Source organism: Quercus robur, chromosome 7 (genome assembly GCF_932294415.1).
Source record: "Quercus robur chromosome 7, dhQueRobu3.1, whole genome shotgun sequence".
In the NCBI taxonomy this organism is placed as follows: domain Eukaryota; kingdom Viridiplantae; phylum Streptophyta; class Magnoliopsida; order Fagales; family Fagaceae; genus Quercus; species Quercus robur.
The window spans coordinates 3169107-3196735 of record NC_065540.1 but is presented as its reverse complement, the minus strand read 5'-3'; the positions used below and the strand labels follow the sequence as shown (position 1 = coordinate 3196735).

Here is a 27629-nt window from a genome sequence, read left to right as displayed (position 1 = left end):
GAAAATATGGGGGAAAATAATCACGCATGCAACTTTACTAAGCAATTTTTTTTTTTAAAGGAAATATCAATTAGAGAAAAATGAATCATGAAACAAAATATAGTAGTATTGCATAGCGCAACATTAGTTAGGTCTATTGCACGCAAAAGCTAAAATATTTAATTCCAGTTGCAAAAGCTAAAATATTTAATTCCAGTTGCAAAAACAAAAGCTCTTCATCCTTGGCAGAAATGGACAGCAATAAGTGGAGGTAAAAAAACATATTTAGGTAATGTCTTATTCCACCCATTTCCTCCCACCTAGTAACTATCAAGTCTCAAAACTGTAAAAAAAATTATAAAAACTCTAGATAAACAAACACCAAATAAATTGAGGTCTACAGAATATTCAAAAACAGAATAGTAAATCACTGGGAAACTCCAAGCCACTTGGTGAAAACCTCAAACTCTGTGTAATCACTATCGGAGATCATAGTCTGGTACCAGGCTTTTCCAGCTGTCTTGATGGCAGAAGCCTCCTCCTGAACATTCCAAAGGAAACAAGGTAATATAATAGTCAGTAACTGCTAAAATATCAAGCAGAACAAGAATAATACAGATTACAATTGAAAATCTGTCACTCAATAAGATAGCTGCTAGACAAAAGGTTGGGCTGATATCAGTAGACAGCAGATGGTAAATATGAACAAAAATATGCCCTACAGAGAGTAGGCTAAATAAAACAGCAATGACAAAAACAAAAGCTACATCACAGGCTCAATACAAAGAAAATGGAAGTTACAGACATACAAATAGGCTGCAAGATTGAAAAAGGCAACAAAATGGATGAGTTAAAATACAAAGACTCAAGATTGATCATAACAGCAGGAATTGCAAAATATTAGTATATAATATGGAACTTAATTAAGGAATAACTGGCAACACAAGGCTTAGAAATGAGAACACTTCAACAACACTTGAGAAATGCAATGTCAAAACATCTTAACACAATTGATAAATAAACTCAAATGACATTGGAAATTTGAGCTCAAATTTATGTAGATATTGTTCCTAAACCTAAATCATCATAACTTTAAAAAACAACTACATAGATGGAGGAGAAACTACAGACAGTTTGAAGAAAAACACCACACTCCCTAAACCAAAATAAATAAAACGAACCTATAGAAGACAAGTTTTCATATTTGAAATGAAACTAATTTATACAAAAGGGAAACATCAAAATTTGAAGAAACGTGAATCATCCATGCCAACTCAAGAAACAGTGCACCCATTGCATAATATAAAAATTAAAGCCCTTTAATTGGACTACCAGGGTTATGTACAACTACTTTAAGAAAGACATACATTACCCAAAAGCGCACACATACAAACACAACTTATAAAATCGCGATTCAAAATGTTAGTCCATCAACCCCATTTCCATAATATACGCACATACCCATTTCATTTTTACATCATAAATAACAAAATAATCTCAAGATCACAATATATACAAAGGCAAATGTGAAATTGAACATATACCTTAATGCATGGTGAAACACATTCTTTACCAAATAGCATTATATTAGTAATACCCATTTCATTAATATAAGAAACACAAACATAACCTATGAGCATACACATAGACAATTATGATTACATAGTATTAGCAATACCCATTTCATTTCACATCATTATCAACAAAATAATCCTACAATAACAAGCATACTGAAAGCAAAAGTGATATAAAAATATACCTTAGTGATTGGCGACCGCTTCTTCTCGAGCTTCTCCTTCTTGGCCTTAACACGATCAGCCTCAGCCAATAGCGACATCCTCCTCGCGGTCTTAGCATATGGGTTGAGCTTCAACATCGCATTCAGGTTCTTGAGTGGGTTCTTCTTCAATGGAGCCTTCTTCACTTCCTTCTTGATTGGCTTCACAACGCTCTGCACCTCATCAGAGTTGATAATCCTAGCCAAATCAGCATTCAACATCTTGGACCTAGGTAGAACATACCCCTTCTTCTTCTCAGAGGCCTTATCGAACGAACCATAGATCGAATCGAGCTTCTCGAAAGCCGACTTGGTCCAAATCACAAACCTCCCAAGGTGGCCACCAGGAGCCAGCTTCAAAAGATTCAACCTCTCCACATTCACAATATCAATCCCGGGAATGTTCCTGAACGCCTTCACGAGCTTCGCGCCTTCGGAACCATACACAAGAAGAGGACCCTTCCTGTTAATGTAGCGGCGGTTCCTCATCTTACCTTTCCCAGGACGGATCGAATGGCTATCCTTTGCCTTATCGGCGTCGGGTGCAGCTCCGATCTGCTTCAAAGCCTTGAGAGCCGCAGAGGTCTTCTCCAAGCTCTCAGCTGAGTCACTGATAACCAGTGGGAACTCTGGAACAGACTCGATTCTGTGACCGCGAGCTTGAACAAGAGATGGGATCGCAGAAGCAGCAATGGCCGAAACGATGGCGTATCGTTTCTGGTTCACGTTTACCCTCCTATGCCAACGGCGCCAGATCTTGGTAGGAGCGAACATGCGACCGCCACGGCACATGTTCCCGAAAGCTCCCTGACCGGCACGGTGGGTACCACCACCGGGGACACGGGGAATACGGGACACGGCGCGTCCGGTACCCCAGGACTCGGCGGAGGTCTGGTGTCCAGCCTTCTTGGACACGGCGTAGGGTTGGCGCTTGTTGTTGGAGATCTGGGCGTGGACGAAGTTGACGATGTCGGGTCTGATGGAGGCTTTCATGACATCGGGCAAAGCAACGGTGGTGATGGAATCGGTGGCCATGTCACCTTCGAGGGATTGGACAGTGACAAGGGGGCGCACGGCGGCTACTGCGGCGGCCATTGGAGAAGGTGGGTGGGGGGGTTTGAGGGAAATGGGGATTGCGAGAGAGAGAGAGAGGATGAAAGAGCGAGAGGGGACTAGGGTTTATGTGTTAATGACAGAGGAGAAAGGTTTGAGTGGGTTGCTAGGGTTTGAGTGGGTTGCTAGGGTTTGTGTGTGTTTCCGGGTGTTTGGTTGTGGGGTTTGGGATTATCCTGGGTCTGGTTTTAGGGTTTTGGGTTGGGCTTGGTCTGCTTGGATAGCTGGTTTGTTGTTTTGATGTTTTCTTTGGTTTTTTGGATTGGGCTTGTAAAATTAAAGCCAATTTATTTTGGTTACTTTTTGTATATATAGAATATTTTTATTACTATAGGATATATATTAAAGAATAGGATATTTTTGGAGTATTTAAAATAATTCGGATCAATCGTAAAAAAGAAAAAAGAAAAGTTTTTTTTTTTTTTTTTTTTGGGGATCTTGTCCGTCTCTTTCATACATTTTACTATTGGGCTTGGTCAGCTAGGAGCTCGTTTTGTTTTTGTTTTTTTTTTTTTTTTTGGGGTTTATTCTTGGGGTTTTGAGTTCAGTTCATATTTGGGCCAGAATGATTCAAATTTCCTCTAACAACATAAGTTTGTACAAAATTCCTCATAAGTTTCGGATTATGCTCATGGCAATATTATTTCTACAGCACGAATTGAGCTCATGGGCTGTATTATTTCCACAACAAGACATGATATTTACAAATGAAGAAAATGCTCAATTCCAAGCCCAATGGATTGTTTGGGGGGAAAACTCATGAGGTCCGGAAATATCTTTTGAAGGCCCAAACCTTAATGGGTAAAGCATTCCATAAAGGGAAAATTGCAAGAGAGAAGCACGCCTAATCATGGAGAACACCCTAACTATTCTTGCCCAGGTTTCACTCTATCTGGAATCCAGTACAACTCTTCACCAACAGAGGACACTCGTGTCTCTGAATTGATCTACTCATAATAAAATGACTACATTTTACACTAGCCCTCAACCTACTATAATTGTCCAATTTTTGGTTGGTTTTGAGACCAGTTGTAAATAAAATATATGACATTAAACACAAACATAAATAGAAATTTGTGGTTTTAATTAAAACAAATTAAAATTTGAAAAAAATTGGCTTAAAACATACTTGCTGCTATCTTTCCCAACTTGTAACATAGTTTATTTATAAGATTATTCATATGTATTATTTAAATAAATCACCTGACTCATTGTTAGGAATATGAAATAATTGTTGTAATCCATAGTTAGTTAGTTGAGATTAGGATGAGTTAATTAGGATTTGAGCACATGTAGCTCATTTAACACATGGCTTAATTTATAGAGCACATGTTGAATTAACTAGCCAATTATCTTGAGCCATGTGGGCCAATGACATTAGAGTTAGTCTCCTATAAATACATGATTTAATTCAACATGAGATATCGATTGAAGAATAAACTAATTTCTTAGTGCATTAGTGCATCTCTCTCTCTCTCTCTCTCTCTCTCTCTCTCTTAATCTCTTTATTTCTTTATGGAGTGTGACTACCTCGAATTAAGTCAATTTCCCTACAATTCTCATCAATTACCCTATAAATCCTATCCAATCCCATTTGGAACCACTAGATTCCTAACACTCATTAAAATAGTCATGTAACTTAAACTACATATATAATTTCCTTAATCGTCATATTGTGGATTGAAGCAAGATAGCTCCAAATATGTTTAGAGTCAAACTTTTTTCTATAAAATTCGGGGTTAATTCAAAATCATCCCACTTGACACAATGAGATTGTAAGTACTTACCATAAAAAGAAAGTAACTACTTAATGCAATCATGACTTCTAAGATCAAATTTTTATTATATACATATAAAAACAAATTATTATATTCTAAGATCAAATTTTTATTATATACATATTAAGCATTATGTATTCATTTATTTATTTTTACATTGCAGAGGTTAAAGGACTAGTATAATATTATATATACATAATTGAGACAATGTCTACCATAGTTAACGCATCAATTTTATTACCTTACTCAAAATAGAAACACTAAATTTAAAAAAAAAAATTCCCCCGACCTATTTGTCCCGGGCAACAAAAGACTAAATTAATAATAGTAATGCTAGAGTCACAAACTGTCAAACTATTTTACAATATTTTTACAAACTATTAATGTGAGAAATTCTTACTAGTTTTAATTTGGATCTACTAAACATCACATTTTTATTTACCAACAACTATTTGGAAAATTCAAATGCCACATCAACCGTTTGTAAAATTGTTAAATTAATAATTATATATCCAATCTCTCTCTCTCTCTTTCACACACACACACACACACACATATATATATATATATAATATATATCAACAGCCTTGTAACAATAAGGTATAAGGCTGAACTACATATAATCAGTATCTATGGGCATTGATTATAATCAGTTTCCAAGAGTTAGGCCCTTTTGGATATACACCACTATAAGTTTTTTTTTTTTTTTTTTTTTTTAAATTCTCCCCTCTCCCTATATGTGTGTTAAAAATTTGTAGTATTCTAAAAAAAAAGTAAATAAAAATAAAAATAATAATCCATGGGCACTAATCCATAACATGCAAACACAGCAATCGCTCCCAAGAACGCGAGTGACAATGACATTGACCGTTTATAATTGGTATCTATTGGCACCAATCCATAACATGCAAACACAAGTGACAATGACACTGAACTGCTTATTAATGACAACTTTCAACATAAATCAATCATTTGAATTCCAATTGAGAGTATAAAGTCACAATGAAGACTAGTGATAATGTGATATGCCTTTGTTATAGTTTGGGTTTCCAACTAAGCCTTGAATGGGGAACAGGCAAAACATTTCTTTTTGCCAAAAAAATGATTGGCAGATCCTTTGGACAATCAATGTAAAACAACCAGATAACTCTCGTAGTCATACAACCAAATTCAATTGCAGCAATATTCGCCAACCAAGAAGTGAAAATTGAGAAGGTTTCTTCCTCAACTTCACAACATCACGAGCAAACTTGCCGCCTCAAAAAATTGAATTAATTTGATGCTTTTTGTAATACCCCACATTTCTTTATTTGAGGTTATTATATACTTTTATATAAGAGATAGGTTCAAGTTATATCTAGTTTAACTTGACAAGAATTACACCATTTTTACACTGTAGATTTCTATTAAATCTAACGGTAATAAATCACTACTTCTCATACCATTAATATAGAGTCATTAATGCTAGATTTTAGATTTTTGAGGATATCTTAGTATTAATGACTATCTCTCAATTTTTATTTTTTATTTTGGAATAAACGCACCTGTGAACTTGGATACTTTCATCAATATTTGGGTATCTCATTCTCAAAAAAAAAAATATATATATATATATATCTGGGTTTCTAAGAAATAAAACACTATCTTAGGATTAGATTTATCATTCTCTCGAAAATTAATAGATCAGTATTTATCCTCAATTTATATTAAACACAAACCACGATTACTAAAATTAAAGGATCAGATTTTACTTTTGTCCCTATTAGTGCCAAAATTAATTACTAAAATAAACAAATCATGCCTCTTCCAAACTCCATGATTTCATATTCGTATATAAAAATTAGTTGTATATCAAATAACTTGATTCATTAAATCAATTCACCAACAAACTATTATAAAAAGAGAGTTTCATTAAGAGGGTGACCATAAATTTCCGAGAAAAATCATGTAAACCCATCACGTCTTGTGGAACAACATATATATATATATATATATATATATATAGAAGTTCAAGATTCAACAACATATATATATATATATATATATATATAACTTCAAGATTCAACGCTAATGGCTATGCCCACAAATAATAATAGTGTTTCCATTTAGCCAAGTTGAGGAAAACATAAAGAAAACATAATCAAATAAGAAGCACAATGGGCTTATTTGGCATCTTACAAAAGACATAACTCGTAATAGTCAAGTGATATATTATAAAAGAATAAGGTCATGCTAAAGAAGATCTGCAACTCAGAAAGTTAGGAATAATACTTGTGCAAGGTTAGGGATAAATTAATGAGAGAGAGAGAATAGAAAAAAATAGTAATATAATATTCTTTACCATTAATTTGGTTAGTTAGTGTGACAAGTAATAAATGTTTAATAATGACATGGACAGTTGACATTTTTTAACTGTTAGATCTAGTAGGAATCCATGGTCTAAAAAATGATGTAACTCTTGTGAAGTTACACCAAGTGTAACTTGAACTAATCTCTTTATATAAATACATAATTGATAGGCCATAAATATTTTTTGTTAGTAATTGCAGCCCACTACCCAATTAAGCCCACATCTCTGATGTGTTAAATATAAGGCAAAAGAAGAGATAAATTATGATTTTTATAAGAAAGGTTTCATTACTATGGAAGCTAGGAGGTGTATTTTTTATTGGAGTTAATTAAAGAGGCAACCAAAGAATTCCAGGTATGATTTCTCATTTGTTAGAATCAAAGAATTAAAGGTTTAGAATTTTATCATGAAAAATGTTAGGGATACATAGATTGTTTAAAGGGGTATTTTTCCTAGAATACGGTTTACATTTTATGTTAGTTTCCTACAGATTGAATTCTAGAACAAAGCCATGGATTACAATCTTAATATATGTATAGGACTTTTACATTTTCATTAGGGTTAATATGTATTAAACCCCAAGTTGCCCATTGTGTGCATTCTAGTACAGGTCGTGAATTTAAAAAGGTTATGTATATGGCTTTACATATTCTTTTGGTTATATGTATATTAAATCATAGGTAGCCACTGTGAGAATTTTAGAATAAAGCCATGGATTGGTTTATATCAATTCATTTATATAGCTTTACGTTTTCATTGGTTTATATATATACTAAATTCTAGAATTGGTCACCGTGTATATCCATGAACAAGTCGTGGATCAAATCTTTAGTCATGAGGCTTTCACCTTTTCAATTGTGGTTATATATATTAGGTGGCTTTAATGTTTTCTTTGGGGTTATGTATATTAACTTAAATCATAGGTTTGCCCATAGTGTATATTTTAGATAAGAGTCATGATTATAGACGCTAATTCATGTTTAAGGTTTTACTTTTTGTTTGGGACATATATTAAATCCTAAAGTATTGGGCTATTGGCTGTTACCTTTGAATTTTGATAAATTCAAGGAAACATATTTTTGGGTAGAGATTCCTTACATCAGTGTTATTAATTGGTTCATCAAAGTACAAGTCTCTTAAAACAATTTGTATAGTTCAATAAGTTTTATATTTTGTGGAAGATATTAAGTAATTTTCATGATTAAATATAGGTTCTATTTAAGAGTATTTTGAGACTATTTGGAGGGTGTTTCAGCTTGACTTTCAGAGTGATTCAAGTGCTGTAAGTAATTTTGCATAATATGCACAATCTTGTTCATTAGGTTTTTAGAAGTCAAAGGTTTTCAAAAATTGTGTTTTTAAGCTTAATTTTTCTAAAGTTTATCAAAAGCATTTTTTTAAATCATTGAAAGAGAAACCTCGAATTCTCTTTCTACACTTAGAATGCATTTTTTTTATTAAAAGCATTATATTTTAGAGAGAAACTTTGAATTCTAAACCCACAACCACTCGCTGCTGAATCCATCATCAAATCACAACCACAAAAACAGAAAAACAAAAACAAAAACGAAAACGAAAAACACAACCCGCCATCGACTTATTGCATCCCATACACCCATCTACTGCTGCCACCAACGCACCCACTGTCAACCCATCCACAGGTCGGCCCTCCCACCACCGATTCACCCATCACTAGCCAACCCACCCACCATTGAATCTGGCCATCGCAACCCACCACCACTAATCCATCCATCACCATCTCAGCCCACCAATTGCTGAATCAGGTATCAAATCACTGCAAAAAAATAAAAAATAAGAAACCACAGCAACAAAGATCGGCATCAGGTCGAGGAGGTGGCACGACAAGGCTGAGAGGAAGAGAGAAAAGCAACGAGAGTGAGAAGAAAAAAGAGTGTAAGAAGAAAAGAGGAGAGGTTTGATGTTTGAGGAAGAATGAGAGAGAAGAGAAAAGAATAAAGAGCGGAGAGAGAAAAGAGAATAAAAAAAAAATATTAAACACTTATACCATTTCTATCCGTACGCTTTCAAATATGAGAGCGTACTGTTCACTCATGCCAAATATTTTGGCATTTACAACCCTTGATAAGAGTTGTTTTTTGGTGTCTGGTGTGTCAAATGCCAAATATTTGGCATTTGACACACCTGATGGTAATGCACTTAGAACTTATACTCCTAGAACTTATACATTTCAACTAATACTCCTGTAACTAAATTAGAACTTATAACAATCCTCCAAGAACTACAATCAGATTCATTTATCGGTTGAACCTTAACCCTTAGGAATCTAATCAAAAGTGAATGTTATTAATTCCATTTTGGACCATGTTTCGGTTTGTCTAGTGGAATGAAATATTTTGGTACTGGCCTATTTCGATGTACCGTTTCAGGATGTTTCAAGGTTCATAAAAAAACATATATATATATATATATATATATATATATATATATATATATATATATATGGCTCCAATTAATGTATGCCCTTAGGGCATACATTAAGTCACTTATTTTTGGGAACATTTTCTCAGTAATTGGAAAAACTGTCAATACTTTTTCAATTCCCGATAAATTTTTTTTTTTCCAAAAATGGTTAATTATTGTGTGTCCTTAAAGCACACATTAACAAAATCCTATATATATATATATATATATATATATATATGAACACACACATATACAACATAAAAGTTTCAATTTGAAGAAGTGTTACTATTATATAAAATAATTAATTTATTAAAATTAAAAAAAGTAAAATGAAAACAAAAATTTATTTGTAATTATCTACCAATAAAATTCACATTTTGGATAATCCTAAAAAATACAATAAATGTGAAAGTGAAAGCACAAAAGTTCTTAATATTTTAATTAGTATATGAGTCTTAAAACTATAATAATAAAAAAAAACACTATGTTCACAATATTTTGCAACAAATCATAAGTATTTAGTTGTTATTAATTTTAATTTAAATTTAGAATTGAAATTACTTTTTTGTTTACCAATAACAATTAATATCAACATATTATTTATAATTTATTGTACAAGTATTGTAAAGATGTTATCAACATAACATTTTTCTAATAATACCATTTTTTTTCTAAAATAAATTAATATTAATATTAATATGGGTCCGTTTGGAAACAACTTATTTTTGCTGAAATTGAAAACTGAAAATACTGTAATAAAATAATTTTTAAATGGGTAAATAGTACTATGGATCCTTGAACAGAATGTGAACAGTGCCTTTTGTCTTCTGCACAATACTCACATGTGATATTATTGTTCACGTACTGGAAAAAAAAAATCAATAGAAAACACAAACGTGAGTTTGAAAACGTAGCGCTAAAAAAAAAAAAATGGCAAAAAATGCAAACATAGGTTTGGAAACGCGGATCCAAACCCACACATAATTTAAATTTAAAAAAAATTGTAGTAAAATAATTTTTAAATATATAAATAGTAATATGAGATTATTTTTAATATATATATTTTTTTTGAAGAAGATGGATATGAGGGCAAGAACACCGTGTATATACAGTAAAATTTGTCTCTCAATATGTACAATATTTACTACTTTTATAAGCACTGAAAACAAAAAAGGCCCGCTGAAACGCAAACATGCATTTGGGAAGCGCCAAATATACACAATGAGAAAAATAAAAGTAATACCTCTGACTGACACTTGTTTGTAGAATTTTTTTTAACTTTCTTTGTAATTTCCAAAGTTAATCACGTGATGGGCTCAGAAAAGTTGAAATTTGAAATCAATAAACTCTGACTGACACTTGCTTTTGGATTTTTTCTAACTTTCTTTGCCATTTCCAAGTTAATCACGTGAAGGGCTCAGAAAAGTTGAAATTTGAGATCATTAAAAGAGGATAGGACTAGGCTCTAGAAGACACCAAGACACTCAAGATTCAAGACAGTAGAAAATAAAAGTACAAAAGACTAATCCCACTCACCAGTGGATGCAAAACGGAGAAGAAGAAGAGTGGGTTGGGACGCTGGGTTCATTCAGGCAAATGGCGGGCCGGCGACATGGTGGAGACCTGAGATTGATAAAAAAACAAACCTTTGGTCGTGGCTCACGGCGGCTCCGGTATGTTTACAAGCTCCACGCACAGCTCCGGCGACCTGTGTGGCGGTAAGCTTCGGTGTATGATGTGGTGGAGTTTCGGACAAGCAAAGGATAGAAGAGGGAGGTTTCAGAAAATCTGAGGAAGCAGCTGTGTGGCGGTGAGCTTTTTTTTTTTTTTTTTTCCTCTTAATTCTGTCAGCTTTTGGAGAAATTATACCGTTATTTGGTCGACAGGTAACGTGTCCATCGTTTCGTTAAAATATTCTCTTTATTTAAAATGACTGTATCAATAATAAATTACTTCAGTAATTTTACGTGGGAATGAAACAGTGGAACACGTTACTTGTCTAATCTACACCTTTATAAATTCTCGACGTGGCAAAATTCTATTGACTGGCGTAAAACATTTGTTTCACGCCACAGCCCAGCCTGAGCCAATTGATTGTTATATTCTTAAAAAAAAAAAAAAAAAAAAAAAGTTGGAATTCAAAGAATGGAATAAAAAAACAAAGAAAATAAAGAAAGGAGTGGGTTCGCGGAACGTGCGGTGTCTTATAAGTATTTAGTTGTTATTAATTTTAATTTAAATTTAGAATTGAATTTTTTTTTTATCAATTACAACTAATATTAACATATTATTTATAATTTTTGTTGAAATTAGAAACTGAAAATATCGTAATAAAATAATTTTTAAATAAGTAAATAGTAGCATGAAATCTGTGAACAGAATGTGAATAGTATCTTTTGTCTTCTGTACAGTACTCACATGTGATATTATTGTTCATGCACTAAAAAAAATCGATAGAAAACACAAACGTGAGTTTGAAAACGTAGTGTTGAAAAAAAAAGGGCAAAAAAGAGAAAAAAAAAAGGGCAAAAAATGCAAACGTGAGTTTGGAAATGCGGATTCAAACTCATATATAGAGTCCGTTTAGATATAGTTGAAAATTATAAATTGAAAAATACTTTAATAAAATAATTTTTAAATATAGTTGAAAATTATAAATTGAAAAATACTTTAATAAAATAATTTTTAAATATGTAAATAGTATTGTAAGATCTATTTTTAATATTAAAAAAAAAAGTTATTATAATTTATAAACGGTGCATAAACCGTATATAAACAGTAAAGTTTGTCTTTCATACAGTACATAAACAGTATTTATTACTGTTTATAAGCGCTGGAAAAAAAAAAAAAAAAAGGCCCGCTGAAACGCAAGCGTGCGTTTGGAAAACGCACTTCCAAAACGCACTTCCGTACACATAAAGTTATAAACCACTGTACGCAATAAAAAAAATAAAAGCAATACCTCTCACTGACACTTGTTTTGGAATTTTTTTAACTTTCTTTGTAATTTCCAAAGTTAACCACGTGATGGACTCATAAAAGTTGAACCATTTTTAATATTTTAAAAAAAAGTTAAAAAAAGTGATTATAGTTCATAAACAGTGCATAAACCGTAGTATATAAACAGTAGAATTTGTCTTTGTTACAGTATATAAGCAGTATTTATTACTGTTCATAAGCGTTGGAAAAAAAAAAAAGGTCCGCTGAAACGCAAGCATACGTTTGGGAAGCGCGTTTCCATTGTGAGAAAAATAAAAGCAATACCTCTCACTGACACTTGTTTTTGGAATTTTTTTAACTTTCTTTGTAATTTCGAAAGTTAATCACGTGATGGGCTGATAAAAGTTGAAATTTGGAATCAATAAACTCTGACTGACACTTGCTTTTGGATTTTTTTAATTTTCTTTGTCATTTCCAAGTTAATCACGTGAAGGGCTCAGAAAAGTTGAAATTTGAGATCATTAAAAGAGGATAGGACCAGGCTCTAGAAGACACCGAGACACTCAAGAGTCAAGACAGTAGAAAATAAAAGAACAAAAGAACCGTCCCACTCACCAGTGGATGCAAAACGGAGAAGAAGAAGAAGAGTGGGCTGGGACGCTGGGTTCATTCAGGCAAATGAGTGGGCCGGCGACGTGGTGGAAACCTGAGATTGATGAAAAACAAACCTTTGGTCGTGGCTCACGGCGGCTCCGGTATGTTTACAAGCTCCACGCACAGCTCCGGCGACCTATGTGGCGGTAAGCTTCGGTGTATGATGTGGTGGAGTTTCGGGCAAGCAAAGGATAGAAGAGGGAGGTTTCAGAAGTCTGAGGAAGCAGCTGTGTGGCGGTGAGCAGCTTTTGGAGAAATTATACCGCTATTTGGTCGACAGGTACCGACACCGTGTCCATCGTTTCATTAAAATATTCTCTTTATTTAAAATGACTGTATCAATAATAAATTACTTCAGTAATTTTACGTGGGAATGAAACAGTGGAACACGTTACTTGTCTAATCTACACCTTATAAATTCTCCTGGTTGTGATTAAGGACTGAAGTGATAAGTAAAAAAGGTGACGTGGCAAAATTCTATTGACTGGCGTAAAACATTTGTTTCACGGCACAGCCCACAGCCTGAGCCAATTGATTGTTATATTCTTAAAAAAAAAAGAAAAAAAGGGTCGGAATTCAAGGAATGGAATAAAAAAACAAAGAAAATAAAGAAAGGAGTGGGTTCGCGGAACGTGCGGTGTCTTATAAATTTACACTGGTGCGTTCAACTGTCCCAAGAGGCAACTACGACCATATACATTTTTGGAGCTGAGCGAGGGAGGGAGGGCACTCTCTCATTCTCTCTCTCTCTCTGCTGCACCATTCTTCTTCTCTCGTTCCTGTTATAGCCGAAACCCTTTTCGGTCTTTCAGGAAAACAAGCAACAAGAACTCACTCACTCACTCAGAGAACCATTGCGATTCTATTTTTCTTTTTTCATTTGCTCGCAGATTCAAAAAAAAGCATTCGCTTCTGTTTCATCGATTCTCTCACGTACGTACGGTTCACCCATTGCCGTGTTGAATGAGAAGTCTTAGAAAACTGTTTCACCAGCGCTCTGTTCGATTTTGACTTGACCTTCTTACAACTTGTTTGGTATCTCTCTGTCTCTCTCTCTGTGTCGCTCTCATTACACATGCATCCGTTATTTATTTATTTTTCCAAGTGTATATTGAACCACGCGGCATATTTCAATTTAATATTATTATAATGAACCGTAAAAGTCGTAGCTTTTCTGTTGTAATTTTTGTTTTTTTTTTTTTTTTTTTTGGTTTGTTCACTTTTCATGTTCTTTATTTGTTCAATGTTCATGCATGAGCTAATCTGAAAAAGGTTCACAATAGTATTTTAGTGGGGTCTGTTTTGTATTTTGCTTTTTCGTTTTTCATGTTCTGTTAGTGGAGGTCACATCTTTTAGCTCTTTGCAATTTATGATTGGATTGCCATTAAGAATATGAGTTTGTTCCTGAAGAATCTGCTCGTTGTTCGAACTATCAATTCAATTTTGTGGGTCATAGAGTTTAATAATTTCAATAAAGCTAAAGTCACAACGATTTCATAACAACACCCAATTTCACCTTCCACATGGGTCATTTTAAAAAAGATTGTAGATTTGTGATAGGCCCAAGTGTAAGTTGGTAGACATATTGCTTTTTTGTGAAATTGTTAAAAATTTTTGTTGTGACACTAGTTTTGTTCAACCCCAATTTGCCATGAAATTTCTAACATCATGAAAACCCATGTGACAGGTTCATTATAGTTTTTTAAATTGGTGGAAACGTACAAGTTATATGCATCAGTTTTGATCTTGCAATCTGCTGATCTAATAGGTGAGATAAGTCTATAGCTATTAGCTTGTGTGAAAAGAGAGAAAAACAGGTGTTATACTCTCTGCACCACATTGATTAAATTGGGTCCATGAGTAAATTGTTTTATTATTTAGAAAATGAAGTGTGTGAATACTAAATTAGCTTGGTTTTGTGTCTTTATCTCTTGCTTATTTCATGATTATCTGAACCTTACAAGTATCAATAATTTATTATCTTTTCGTACAAGTTTTATTGTTTAACTTTTTGTTACATGGGATCTAGCGTAGTTTGTGTTTTGAACATGAAAGTCAATGCTATTCCTCTGCCTAGCTTAGGTTGTATTTTGCTTTTTCTTTTTTCATGTTCTGTTAGTGGAGGACACATCTTTTAGCTCTTCGCAATTTTAGTTATATGATTTGATTGCCATTAAAAATATGAGTTTGCTCCTGAAGATTCTGCTTGTTGTTCGAACTATCAATTAATTTTTGTGGGTCATAGAGTTTAATAATTTCAATAAAGCTAAAGTCACAACGATTTCATAACAAAACCCAATTTTGCCTACCACATGGGTCATTGTATATTTGTGATAGACCCAAGTGTGAGTTGGTAGACAAATTGCTTTTTTGTGAAATTGTTAAGAATTTTTGTTGTGACACTAGTTTTGTTCAACACCAATTTGCCATGAAATTTCTAACATCATGAAAACCCATGTGACAGGTTCATTCTAGTTTTTTAAATTGGTGGAAACGTACAAGTTATATGCATCAGTTTTGATCTTGCAATCTGCTGATCTAATAGGTGAGATAAGTCTATAGCTATTAGCTAGATTGAAAAGAGAGAAAAACAGGTGTTATACTCTGTGCACCACATTGATTAAATTGTGTCCATGAGTAAATTAAGCTTGATTTTGTGTCTTTATCTCTTGCTGATGTCATGATTATCTGAACCTTACAAGTATCAATAATTTAATATCTTTTCATGCAAGTTTTATTGTTTGACTTTTTGTTGCATGAGATCTAGAGTAGGATGTGTTTTGAACATGAAAGTCAATGCTATTCCTCTGCCTAGCTTAGCTACCCAAACATATTTGCATCCAATTACTAGGGGCTTTGAAAATATGATAAAATTCCTGGTCAACCGTTTGAGTTTTTTTCCCTCAAAAATTTATTAATTGGGCATGGAGATGGGATCTGCTTATTCCACTTCACTTGGAATGTCAGTCATTAGATCTAGAGCAAGGATTTTCAAAACTAGTGGAATCAGATTTTATTGCTATAATATTCAGCTTTGCCCTCTTTCTTACATCTATGAAATTATGACAACCCATTTGGCCTAACCATCCCTTTTGTTGTGAAGCTGATAAAAAAAGGGTAAGTTCTAACTAATCCACTAGTGCATGTGCTATGTGTCAGGTGATAGGAATGCCATTTTGTTTTTATGTTCCCTAGTTTTTTTTTTTTTTTTTGATAGAAACAAAAGTTTTTTTTCTAATTTATCTGTTGTTTAAATAGAATTTGTACATAGAAAATAGAATTATTCTTTGTTCTTGGTGAACTTTAGATCTGAGGTGGAGGTACTGCTGAGAAAGTTGAGTGAACTATAATTTATTTTATGGTTAAGATGTTTTTCTGATCATGTTTCAGTGCTTTTAAATGAGAATCTCAAGTTCTCCCTGGCAATATAGAAACTTATAACTTTTATTTGCTTATAATGTGAGAGTTTTTATTATTTTTTTATTATTATTTTTTTATATATATAAATTTAATGGGTTCGGAAAAAAAATTTTTTTTTTGATTATGACCATGCTAGAAGATTTTATGTCTTACATTATTGCAATCTTGGAAATGGAGCAGACAATATCGATGTTCCGAATTGTTTTAAATTAAATTCAAAGACATCATTCATTAAGTCCATGATCTTATAGGCAAAGTATTTTGATTTTTGTCTGAGTGGTTGTTTGAGGGAGAAGATGTACTAATACCAATCAAAATTGAAATGTTTGGACTATCATATGTTTTTACTTTTGTGTCTTTATCTCTATGATGTTATGACTCATAGAACTTAGATGCCAACACATATTAATGAGCTTATATTTCTCAAGATTGACCTTTAATTAAAATGAATTGGAATGGGTGTCATCACTCGTGCCTATGTGCACATAATTAGTTTTTTCAAAGTGTAGTAGTTTAGAATTGTTTGCAGGAATTAAAAGTACTAACATTATCATCATTGTCAGCAGTAGCTGGATTATTATTATATTCATATAGATTTGGCCTCTGAATGATCATCCTAATTTATTTCAGTGACTATTGAAGTTAGTCCAAGAGTAATCAAGCCTTGAGGTTCTGGTGGGAAGTCATGGATATTGGGACTGCTGACTCTGAACCTAGACGAAGTGGATCATTTAGTTGCACAAGCAGTGCCAATTCTTCATTGAAAAGGCGTTCTATAAGTTTGTCAGCAGCTGCACCTGTTCATATTGATGATGACATTGAAAGTGAGATTGTCTCAGAGGCAGGAGATATCGGGGATCGGGCTCTTCATAGCAACAGGCACAGTGAGAGTAGCAGCTACCGCTTTTCTGTTGATCATGCATTAGAGAATGGAGTATCTGCTCCCACTTCTGGGGATAATCTGTTGCACCTTAATAGGTATTGGTCTCGTGATCCACCAACAATGACTGCGATCTCCGTAGTGACACCATTGCCTGAGGAAATCATATCTCCCCTTTCCAAAGATGCAATTGTGTGCTCTAAAGACAAAAAGCAAGTGAGATTTCATCAACAATTTCTCATTTCTTTATCTTTGTTAAATGAAATTCCTGAACCTTTTTTGTTAGTTGTTGATTATTTAATGACTACTTTAAACATGTCTTGTTTCCCTCTGATCTGACTGTTCAAGTAACGCGCGTGTTTCATGTTTCTATATGCAGGACGATAAGGAAAGGTTGCCAAAGTTATTGGAATATGCTTTGTGCCTCATTCATTTAGCTGTTTTTGGAATTCTTGGGGTAATATGCACTATATATATGCACACTCCTTTTAGTTTAGTTTATTAGTATTATTTTTTTATAATTTATTTATTTATTTATTTTTAAGTTCTAAAATGCAATATGCTCATAACTTATAATGCCATTGTGCTTGTTTCTTTTTACAAGTGTGTGGTGTTTGGTTTTTTTGGGGAAGAATTTTGATGCAGATGTATTTTTGTGTTGCCTGATAATATATGTTTAAAAACTAACTTCTTTAAACTAATATCCAAAAAAAGAAAAAAAGAAAAGAAAAAGGAAGTTCTCTGAGAGTGTAATTGTAATTATTATTGTTAATTATCCATGTTTGACATAACCAGATGTGAACCATAGTGCTGGAGTTCTGAACAATCCAACCTCTTGGAAGTAACTGAACAGTTTTTTGACAAAAGTTGGAGAGGCTCAAATTCGTGGCTTAATAATTTGGACATACTACCTCCATTTTGTCATAATAATTTGGTAATAACTAAAATTATTAATTTATCATATGTATGAATTGTAGTTTTGTGATTGGGTTGGAATTTCAGTCTTCTCTGGATCAGACAGAATTTCCACTTTTGCATTTGATTAATTGTAAGCTTCATGTTGGTAAGCATACTCAGCAATATTATGATATTTAACATGCCACAATGTGCAGGTTTTGACAAGGTATGTGCTAAAAAAGCTGTTTGGTCCCGGAGTCGCTGGCTTGACAAACGATGAAAACATTTTGTACCTTGACCTTCCTTCCAATATGGTCTCTCTCTCTCTCTCTCTCTCTCTCTCTCTCTCTCTCCCCTGATGCATGCACACACATTCAGAGCATTTTAATGGATTCACTTGGAAAAAAAATGCATCTGAAGTACTTTACATTTGACATATAGATGTGTCTTATTTCATTGTTATTGTAAGTGTTTGATTTCCATTTGAAGAATCATTGTGAATCACTGATTTGGTCTTTTTTTTCAATGTGTATATCATGCATATGCTTGGGCTTTGTGAGAAAATTATAGTGGCAGGTGATGTGGTTGAGGAATCACTCATTCTTGAACCAATCCGAGCCCTATTGTGTGGTGATAGTGCAATGTTTACTTTGTTAAAAATCAAATTAAGTTATGAGTATTTGGAGGATATAATTAAAGAATCAAGATAAGTTAATTTATGATAAAAGAATTAAATATGTTGAACATGCATTGATGATAACTATAGTCAATTGTAGCTAATTCTTTATGGCCAAGCAAAGTAAAATTGTCTGAGAGGTATTTTACATTTACTCCCAAGATACAATTGTTTTGGACAACATTTGCTTCTAGAGTTGGGACTTTTGTGGTAGTCACTCTCCATATTCAGTTACAATAGTGGATGAGACTATGCAAGTGTTTAAGCCTACATTTGTCCTAGCTCTGAAGAATCGCTTATATGATTATATGCTCCTAATTACAACTTATGTCTGGCATAAATTATGAGGGTCTGTCACAGTACAGGATAGCTAGGATTGGGAAATTAGAAATTCATCTTGATTCTTTGGTTTGGTAAAGTTTTCGTGATGGAACTTTGTGTTGTGCTTGGTGTTGGGCTTAAGAGTGCCCTAGGACTGACATTCTTATATGCAGTTTCTTGCTTTCAACCCTTCATAAGTGTGTATAAAGATCACAAAAGACATTAATTGGAAGATATAAGATATTCTGCTTCAAATTATAATAATAATAATAATATTAATATTTTTTTTCATTTTTTAGGTTGGTTCTTTCTTGATGGGGTGGTGGGGTATTGTTTTCAAAGCAGACATATCCAGCGTGTCAGACTACCTAGCAATAGGATTGACAACCGGTTATTTGGGAAGTCTTACAACTTTCAGCGGTTGGAACCAGAAAATGCTTGATCTTATTGTTGATGGCCACTGGGTGCTTGCTGTGCTTGGTTTTCTTGTAGGTAAAAATCCATACTGTAAGAACTATGTTGATGTAGTAGTGTAGGTAATCTGGTCCATTAGAATTAGAAATATTAGATTTGAATTGTATATCCCACTTTAGTCTATTCAAAACTTAACAACAGTCTATGGCCTGCTCTGGCACCTAAGAGTGAGATGGTCCTTTAACCTGTATGATTCCATGCAGGCTTGTTTCTTGCGGCCTATGCCATTATTTTTGGGATTGAGACAGCCAAGGGTTTCAGGTGGCTTCTAACAAGGCGAAATGCGTGTACAGGAAGTGGCACTTCAAGCTCAAGCTGCAACTGGAGGGTGAACAGCTTCAAGCGTCACTTAGCAGTCATGGTGGTGTTGATTTTGATGCTAGGCTTGTTATGGGGTGCATTTGGAGCACTGTTGAGGGAGGAGTTTAGCAGTGGCAGCAGTGGTGCTCAGCTATGGTTGGCTTGTTTTGTTGGACCTCCAGGTGTGTGGATCAGGTGGTTCTTAGCCAGACTTAATGGGCGTGGGTTAGGCAGGGCTGGTTTGTTTAAATGGGTGCCATTTGGGACTCTAGCGGCCAATGTTTCTGCAGCCTGCGTCATGGCAGCACTATCTACTGTGAAGAAAGCTGTAAGTGTTGGCAAATTCAATCTTGGGAATTTCCCAAATCATTTAAAAAATGACATGTCTCCATGAGCGTTTGTTACATGCATAGCACATGACCACAATCTTGAATCATTTGGTGCAGGTGAATAGCCAGACTTGTGATACTGTGGTATTGGGCATACAACTTGGATTCTTGGGCTGTCTGAGTACTGTCTCTACCTTCATTGCCGAGTTCAATGCAATGAGAGAAAGCGAACGCCCTTGGAGGGCATATGCATATGCCTTGATTACCATTTGCATCTCATTTGGGTTGGGGATATTAATATACTCTGTACCTGTTTGGACAAAGGGGTATGGGTAAATATGTTTTTGTTTTTTTGTTTTTTGGTGGAGGTAGAGCATGTTGATGGCAGCCTTTTTGTGTAAATCATATATGCCTTTATATCAAGTTGACATTTAGTTGACCAAAATTCCGAGGAGATAGTTATAATCAGCATGTATGACTTGATATCAAGTTGGCATCCAGTTGCCTAGAAAGCTGAGGGATCCTAAAAATTCGTATAGGTACTACAGAATTATCAACAGATAGAGTATTTTGTTTATAAGTTCAGTGTAAAGTGGTGGTTATGCCATCATGCCTTTGCAAGTGCCAGACATTTTGAAGCACATTTTGCTTTGTTAACATTTGTATAGGAGGTCCTTGATCTTGAAATCTGTGTCGATGATTGATGTACTTTTTTTTTTTTTTTAATAATTTAACAGTTGGGGGAGGGGGGTTTCTAATCCCGAATATCTCCCTTGTAAATATCACGAAGAGCCTATTGAGGTAAGGCACTTGGCATTGACATTTGACAATTAACAAATGTGAATTGAGCGTAGAGTTGTGGATGGTGTGCACCAATTTTGCCCTCAAGCTCAGAGCTTCAACTCCCTATTCTAGTTTTTAACGTATTAGGCACTTTGGTTGACTTATGCGGAGTTTTATTGTCTGCTCGAAGAAACGGCCTAGTGCAGGAGATGTGCGTCATGGTAAATTGTAGTGAACTTTGACCAAAGTTTCAGAAGTGTTTGCCAGTCATTCCATGGCCAAGCTTGAAATGCATTTAATGCAATCTTTAAAAGGAGCAATACGCTGTGATTTTTTTTTTTTTTTTTTTTTTTTTTTTTTTAATTTAGAAATTTGGTTATTCACTGGCAGCATGAATTGAAGTTGAATGGGTTTTGTTTGAATGGATTTGGGTTTCAGTGGCTTGAGGTGATTTGAGATGGTTGTCTGTATGGGTTTGATTTGTGATCCACTTTGGATCACATGAATGAATGGCACACAATATCGTCCAACAAAACCAGAAGAAAGTTGAATTTTTAAAATTCAAGTACAATAGGATTGTTCAGGGGTTTGATTTTGATCAAAAGTATGGTAGGTATTTTCACATTTTTCCTGATTGCAATTTCCTGCCTTAAAATTCAACTATCTAGGCAGTCATTTTGCTTTAAAAAAAAAAAAAAAAAAAAAAAAATCCGAACTACTGAATGACACATTTTAGAGGAAATGAAAAATAAGAATTAAATGATGAAGGAAGAGGCCGTTTAGATTGGGAACTCAGTTTCCATCACCCATAATCCAAATATTGTGGGACCTACAGAAAAAAAAATATGGCTTTTTTTTTTTTTTTGGGTCCATATTTGGCTTGGTTTTTGAGTGTTGTTTCCATCACTCAAAATTTTGTGTTTGGGTGATGAAAACCAAGAACACTTTTTTCTGTGTTTTCAAAAGTTCAAAACTGTGTTTCAGTGACAATTTGGTTATTAGAGTTACTTTATCCAACAAATCGTCTAACATCTTCGGGACAGGAATTGTAACTGTTGCACTGATCAATGGTACCCAGCTGTCGCCGGGCAAGGTTGACCATTTTGGGTAGAGCCTCATTACAAGCTCTCCAGGCAAAATGCTTAACTTTGTTTGGGACATGTAGCTTCCAAAGACCTCTCCAAAAAGACTTTTAGGGACTCAAAGTTGAACTACTAGGATTATTGGCCGAAGCATTACAAGCCAACAATTTGTAAGCGCTTTTGGTAGTAAACTTACGGGAAGGAGTTTTGGACCAAATCAATCGGTCAGGAGGTAATTTGATACTCCACGAAATGCTCAAAATTTTTTCAGCTTCTTGTGGCAAGAACACTAGTTGAATCATGTCAAACTTCCATTCACATGTGCTCGTGTTGATAAGGCAACTCACCTTGGAATTAGGGGGAATGGAAGGAAGGGGGAAGGTGACCTTTCTGTAAAATTAATCTGGTAGCCATTTATCTTCTCTAATACTAACAAAGTTACTATCACCAATGCACAAAACCATCCCTTTCTTCACCACCTCTCTAGCACTTAGAATGCTTTTCTACGCACAGGAGCTAGCTTTCTAGTCATTCCCCTCTAGAATAGAGCAATTTGGAAAAAAATCTAGCCTTAAAAACTTTATAGCTCAAAGTATCCGAGTTGTTCATCATACGCCACACTTGCTTAGCCAACAAAGCTTCATTGAACTTCTCAATCTCCTTGAAACCCATACCCCCATCATCCTTGGATTCACACAGTCATTCCCACTTCACCCAATGAATCTTCCTAGAATCATCGTTGTAGCCTCACCAAAACTTGTGAATCATGACTTTAGTATCCTTAATTAACCCCTTGAGGAGTTTGAAGCAAACTCATGGAATAAGTTGAGATTGCTTGGATCACAGATTTAATAAGGACCTTTCTGCCTGCCTGAGAAAGTATGAACCTTCCACCCTTGTAATTTTTCCCACACACGCTCTCAAATATATATAAAGCTTTGCTTCTTTGCTCGACCCACAAAAGCAGGTAAACCTAGATAGTTTTCATATTGTCTGATTAAGGGTACCCCCAAAATCTGTTGTATAATTGTTTGAAGATCAGGTTGAGTATTGGAGCTAAAGAAGATATTGGTTTTATCTTTGTTTTCTTGTCTTAAAATTCAATTACCTAGGCAATCATTGTTAAAAAATAAAAAATAAAAAAATAAAATTGACTACTAAAACTAGGGTTATCCACGTGTCAGGTTTGTGCCCAACCCGGAATCGACCCGTCGAAATTGGATGGGAAAAAAAGGCACCCGCCGGAGTAATTGGGTTGGACGGTTCAGAACATCAACAAGTGGCGGGCAGGTCGGTCGGATTCAAGACGGCAAGAAAACGTTGGAAAAAACACAGATTTGACAAAAATCTCACCGGATTTGAATAGATTTCGCCAAAATTGGGAAAATTTTGGTCGGAATTTGGAATTCTTTCAGTCGGTTCGGGTTTTAAGGGAGGAAAACCGAAACTCGACCCGTCAGAATCAGTTTCTAACGGTGAAGACCCGCCACCAATCCGCCGAAACAGTCGGGTCGGCCAGTTTCAAGTCGGATCTGGTCGGTTCTTCGGGTGAATCGGGTACTCGGATGGATCTGGACCACCCTAATTGAAACACACTTTAAAAACTAACTAATCGATCCTTCTCTACTAGTTCCCTTCTTTTTTTGAACCCTTTTTCATCCAAAATATAAAGATAAGACCAAACACAACCCACACCAAGAGGCTGGTTTGAATTGCCTTATTTTGGAGAATCTATTTTATTTTTCCATCTTCTAAACAGACTAACTGATCATATGCATTTTCTATCTACAAACTTCTCATGAGGTGCAATCCTTTTACTGCAATGGACATAATTTCTGGAGACTTGAAAATATATCATTTTGATATTTACTTTAACATCACAAAACAACCCGTAAAGATCCCCCAAATGAAAAACAAATTACAAATGTAAACATTGTAGAATTATTCAAAAAATTGACAAGCATCTCTGGCCTAAATATCCCATAATTCATTTAATCATATCGAAGGGAAAGTATCTTCACAATTAGAGTGAACGAAGTGAATCTTTATCCAAATAAATGATCAGAATCCAATAACTCAGATAAAATTCGGATAAAAAATTCTGATTAAAAATCAAAATTTCCCACTAAACCAATCGAAGCCACTGCAATCTACCAGAAAATGACAAAAAAATTTTTTATCATTCCAACTGAGAGAAAATATGGGGGAACATAATTATGCTGGCTGAGATAAACATGAACTCAACTTTACTAAGTAATTTTTTTTTAAAGGGAAACATCAATTAGAGAAAAATGAATCATAAAACAAAATATAGTAGTATTGCATAGCGCAAAATTAGTTAAGTCTATTGCAAGCAAAACCTAAAATATTTAATTTCAGTTGCAAAAACAAAAGCTCTTCGTCCTTGGCAGAAATGGATAGCAATAAGTGGGAGGTAAAAAAACATATTTAGGAAATATCTTATTCCACCCATTTCCTCCCACCTAGTAACTATCATGTCTCAAAACTGTAAAAAAAAAATTATAAAAACTCTAGATAAACAAACACCAAATAAATTGAGGTCTACAGGATATTCAAAAACAGAATGGTAAATCACTGGGAAACTCCAAGCCACTTGGTGAAAACCTCAAACTCTGTGTAATCACTATCGGAGATCATAGTCTGGTACCAAGCTTTTCCGGCAGTCTTGATGGCAGAAGCCTCCTCCTGAACATTGCAAAGGAAACAAGATAACATAATAGTCAGTAACTGCTAAAATATCATGCAGAATAAAAAGAATACAGATTACAATTGAAAATATGTCACTCATCAATAAGATGGTAGCTAGACAAAAGGTTGGGCTGATATCAGTAGACAACAAACAGTAAATATGAACAAAAATATGCCCTATAGAGATTAGGCTAAATAAAAGAGCAATAACAAAAACAAAAGCTACATAACAGGCTCAATACAAAGAAAATGAAAGTTATAGACATACAAATAGGCTGCACGATTGAAAAAGGCAACAAAACGAATGAGTTAAAATACAGAGAGTCAAGATTGATCATAACAGCAGGAATTGCAAGATATTAGTATATAATATGGAACTTAATTAAGGAATAACTGGCAACACAAGGCTTAGAAATGAGAACACTTCAACAACACTTGAGAAATGCAATGTCAAAACATCTTACCACAATTGATAAATAAACTCAAATGGCATTGGAAATTTGAGCTCAAATTTACGAAGTTATTGTTCCTATACCTAAATTATCATAACTTCAAAAAACAGCTAGAAAGATGGAGGATAAACGAGAAGAAAAACACCACAGCCTAAACCAAAATAAATAAAACGAACCAATAGAAGACAAATTTTCATATTTGAAATGTAACTAATTTATACAAACAAGTATTACCAAAGGGAAACATCAAAATTTGAGGACACATGAATCATCTATGCCAACTCAAGAAACAGTGCACCCATTGCATAATATAAAACTTAAAACCCTTTAATTGGACTACCAGGGTTATGTACAACTACTTTAAGAAAGACATACATTACTTAAAAGTGCACACATACAAACACGGCTTGGAAAATCACGATTCAAAATGTTTGTCGATCAACCCCATTCCCATAACATACGCACATACCCATTTCATTTTTACATCATTAATAACAAAAAATAATCTCAAAATCACAATTTACAAAAAAGCAAAAAGTGACATCGATATATACCTTAATGTATGGTGAAACACATTCATTTCCAAATAGCATACACATACAAACACAACGTAGACTATAAACCCCATTTACATAATATAAGCAATGCCCATTTCATTAATGTAAGAAACACAAAAATAACCTATGAGAACACACATAGACAATTATGATTACATAGTATTAGCAATACCCATTACATTTCACATCATTATCAACAAAATAATCCTACAATAACAAGCATACATATACATTAACAAAATAATATACTACATACCGAAAGCAAAAGTGATATAAAAATATACCTTCGTGATTGGCGACCGCTTCTTCTCGAGCTTCTCCTTCTTGGCCTTAACACGATCAGCCTCAGCCAAAAGGGACATCCTCCTCGCGGTCTTAGCATATGGGTTGAGCTTCAACATTGCGTTCAGGTTCTTGAGTGGGTTCTTCTTCAATGGAGCCCTCTTCACTTCCTTCTTGATTGGCTTCACAACGCTCTGCACCTCATCAGAGTTGATAATCCTAGCCAAATCAGCATTCAACATCTTGGACCTAGGTAGAACATACCCCTTCTTCTTCTCAGAGGCCTTATCGAACGACCCATAGATCGAATCGAGCTTCTCGAAAGCCGACTTGGTCCAAATCACAAACCTCCCAAGGTGGCCACCAGGAGCTAGCTTCAACAGATTCAACCTCTCCACATTCACAATATCAATCCCGGGAATGTTCCTGAACGCCTTCACGAGCTTCGCGCCTTCGGAACCATACACAAGAAGAGGACCCTTCCTGTTAATGTAGCGGCGGTTCCTCATCTTACCTTTCCCAGGACGGATCGAATGGCTCTCCTTCGCCTTATCGGCATCGGGGGCAGCTCCGATCTGCTTCAAAGCCTTGAGAGCAGCAGAGGTCTTCTCCAAGCTCTCAGCTGAGTCACTGATAACCAGTGGGAACTCTGGAACAGACTCGATTCTGTGACCACGAGCTTGAACAAGAGATGGGATGGCAGAAGCAGCAATGGCCGAAACGATGGCGTATCGCTTCTGGTTCACGTTGACTCTCCTATGCCATCGGCGCCAGATCTTGGTAGGAGCGAACATGCGACCACCACGGCACATGTTTCCGAAGGCTCCCTGACCGGCACGGTGAGTACCACCGCCGGGGACACGGGGGATACGAGACACGGCGCGTCCGGTACCCCAGGACTCGGCTGAGGTCTGGTGTCCGGCCTTCTTGGACACGGCGTAGGGCTGGCGCTTGTTGTTGGAGATCTGGGCGTGGACGAAGTTTACGATGTCGGGTCTGATGGAGGCTTTCATAACATCGGGCAATGCGACGGTGGTGATGGTATCGGTGGCCATGTCACCTTCGAGGGATTGGACAGTGACAAGGGGGCGCACAGCAGCTACTGCGGCGGCCATTGGTGAAGGGAAATGGGGATTGCGAAAGAAAACGAAAGAGAGAGAGGGGACTAGGGTTTATGTGTTAAAGAAAATGGGGAAAGGTTTGAGTGGGTTTTTATAGGTGGAAATGCTGTGGGTTTGGGATAATCCTGGGCCTGCTTTTAGGGTTTTAGGTTGGGCTTGATGTTTTCTTAGGTTTTTTGGATTGGGCTTGTAAAATTAACGCACATTAATTTTCGTTACTTTTTTTTAATATATATAGAATATTTTTATTACTATTGGATATATATTAAAGAATAGGATTTTTTCGAGTAATTAAAATAATTCGGAGTG

The 27629-nt window shown here is 35.0% G+C and overlaps 2 protein-coding genes across 14 annotated transcripts; one reads left to right on the top strand and one right to left on the bottom strand.

Annotated features, from left to right (window-relative positions):
• Nucleotides 1-88: 88 nt before the first annotated feature.
• Nucleotides 89-27395, bottom strand: LOC126691760 (60S ribosomal protein L4). 7 transcript variants are annotated; one of them, XR_007644830.1, is made up of 3 exons: nt 26202-27394; nt 24560-24905; nt 89-149 (listed from the first exon to the last, which is right to left on the bottom strand). XR_007644830.1 is itself a non-coding variant. In XM_050386880.1 (3 exons), the coding sequence occupies exons 1-2, from the start codon at nt 27312-27314 to the stop codon at nt 24792-24794; spliced, it is 1227 nt and encodes a 408-aa protein (XP_050242837.1). In that variant the 5' UTR covers nt 27315-27395; the 3' UTR covers nt 197-374; nt 24760-24791. The 7 variants fall into 7 exon arrangements, 6 of the variants coding, with proteins under 6 accessions (XP_050242837.1, XP_050242838.1, XP_050242834.1 ...); XM_050386880.1 differs by lacking the exon at nt 89-149 and adding an exon at nt 197-374 and having other exon boundaries at nt 24760-24905; nt 26202-27395; XM_050386881.1 differs by lacking the exon at nt 89-149 and adding an exon at nt 197-439 and having other exon boundaries at nt 24825-24905; nt 26202-27395.
• LOC126691759 (uncharacterized) lies at nt 11150-21539 on the top strand. Of its 7 annotated transcripts, XM_050386871.1 has the most exons (8): nt 13701-14071; nt 14725-14805; nt 17088-17553; nt 17717-17794; nt 18450-18548; nt 19531-19723; nt 19909-20333; nt 20452-21539. In XM_050386871.1, the coding sequence occupies exons 3-8, from the start codon at nt 17143-17145 to the stop codon at nt 20668-20670; spliced, it is 1425 nt and encodes a 474-aa protein (XP_050242828.1). In that variant the 5' UTR covers nt 13701-14071; nt 14725-14805; nt 17088-17142; the 3' UTR covers nt 20671-21539. The 7 variants fall into 7 exon arrangements, with proteins under 7 accessions (XP_050242830.1, XP_050242829.1, XP_050242831.1 ...); XM_050386873.1 differs by lacking the exons at nt 13701-14071; nt 14725-14805 and adding an exon at nt 11150-11252; XM_050386872.1 differs by lacking the exons at nt 13701-14071; nt 14725-14805 and adding an exon at nt 13300-13316.
• Nucleotides 27396-27629: the final 234 nt, after the last annotated feature.

Excerpts from the sequence above, each read along its gene's own strand:
- LOC126691759 (XM_050386873.1), top strand. The coding sequence starts at position 17,143 with ATGGATATTGGGACTGCTGACTCTGAACCTAGACGAAGTGGATCATTT. Across the intron at positions 17,554-17,716 it reads GCTCTAAAGACAAAAAGCAA|GACGATAAGGAAAGGTTGCC; the intron begins GTGAGATTTCAT and ends TTCTATATGCAG. Across the intron at positions 19,724-19,908 it reads TGTGCTTGGTTTTCTTGTAG|GCTTGTTTCTTGCGGCCTAT; the intron begins GTAAAAATCCAT and ends GATTCCATGCAG.
- LOC126691760 (XM_050386880.1), bottom strand. The coding sequence starts at position 27,314 with ATGGCCGCCGCAGTAGCTGCTGTGCGCCCCCTTGTCACTGTCCAATCC. Across the intron at positions 24,906-26,201 it reads AGCGGTCGCCAATCACGAAG|GAGGAGGCTTCTGCCATCAA; the intron begins GTATATTTTTAT and ends TGCAATGTTCAG.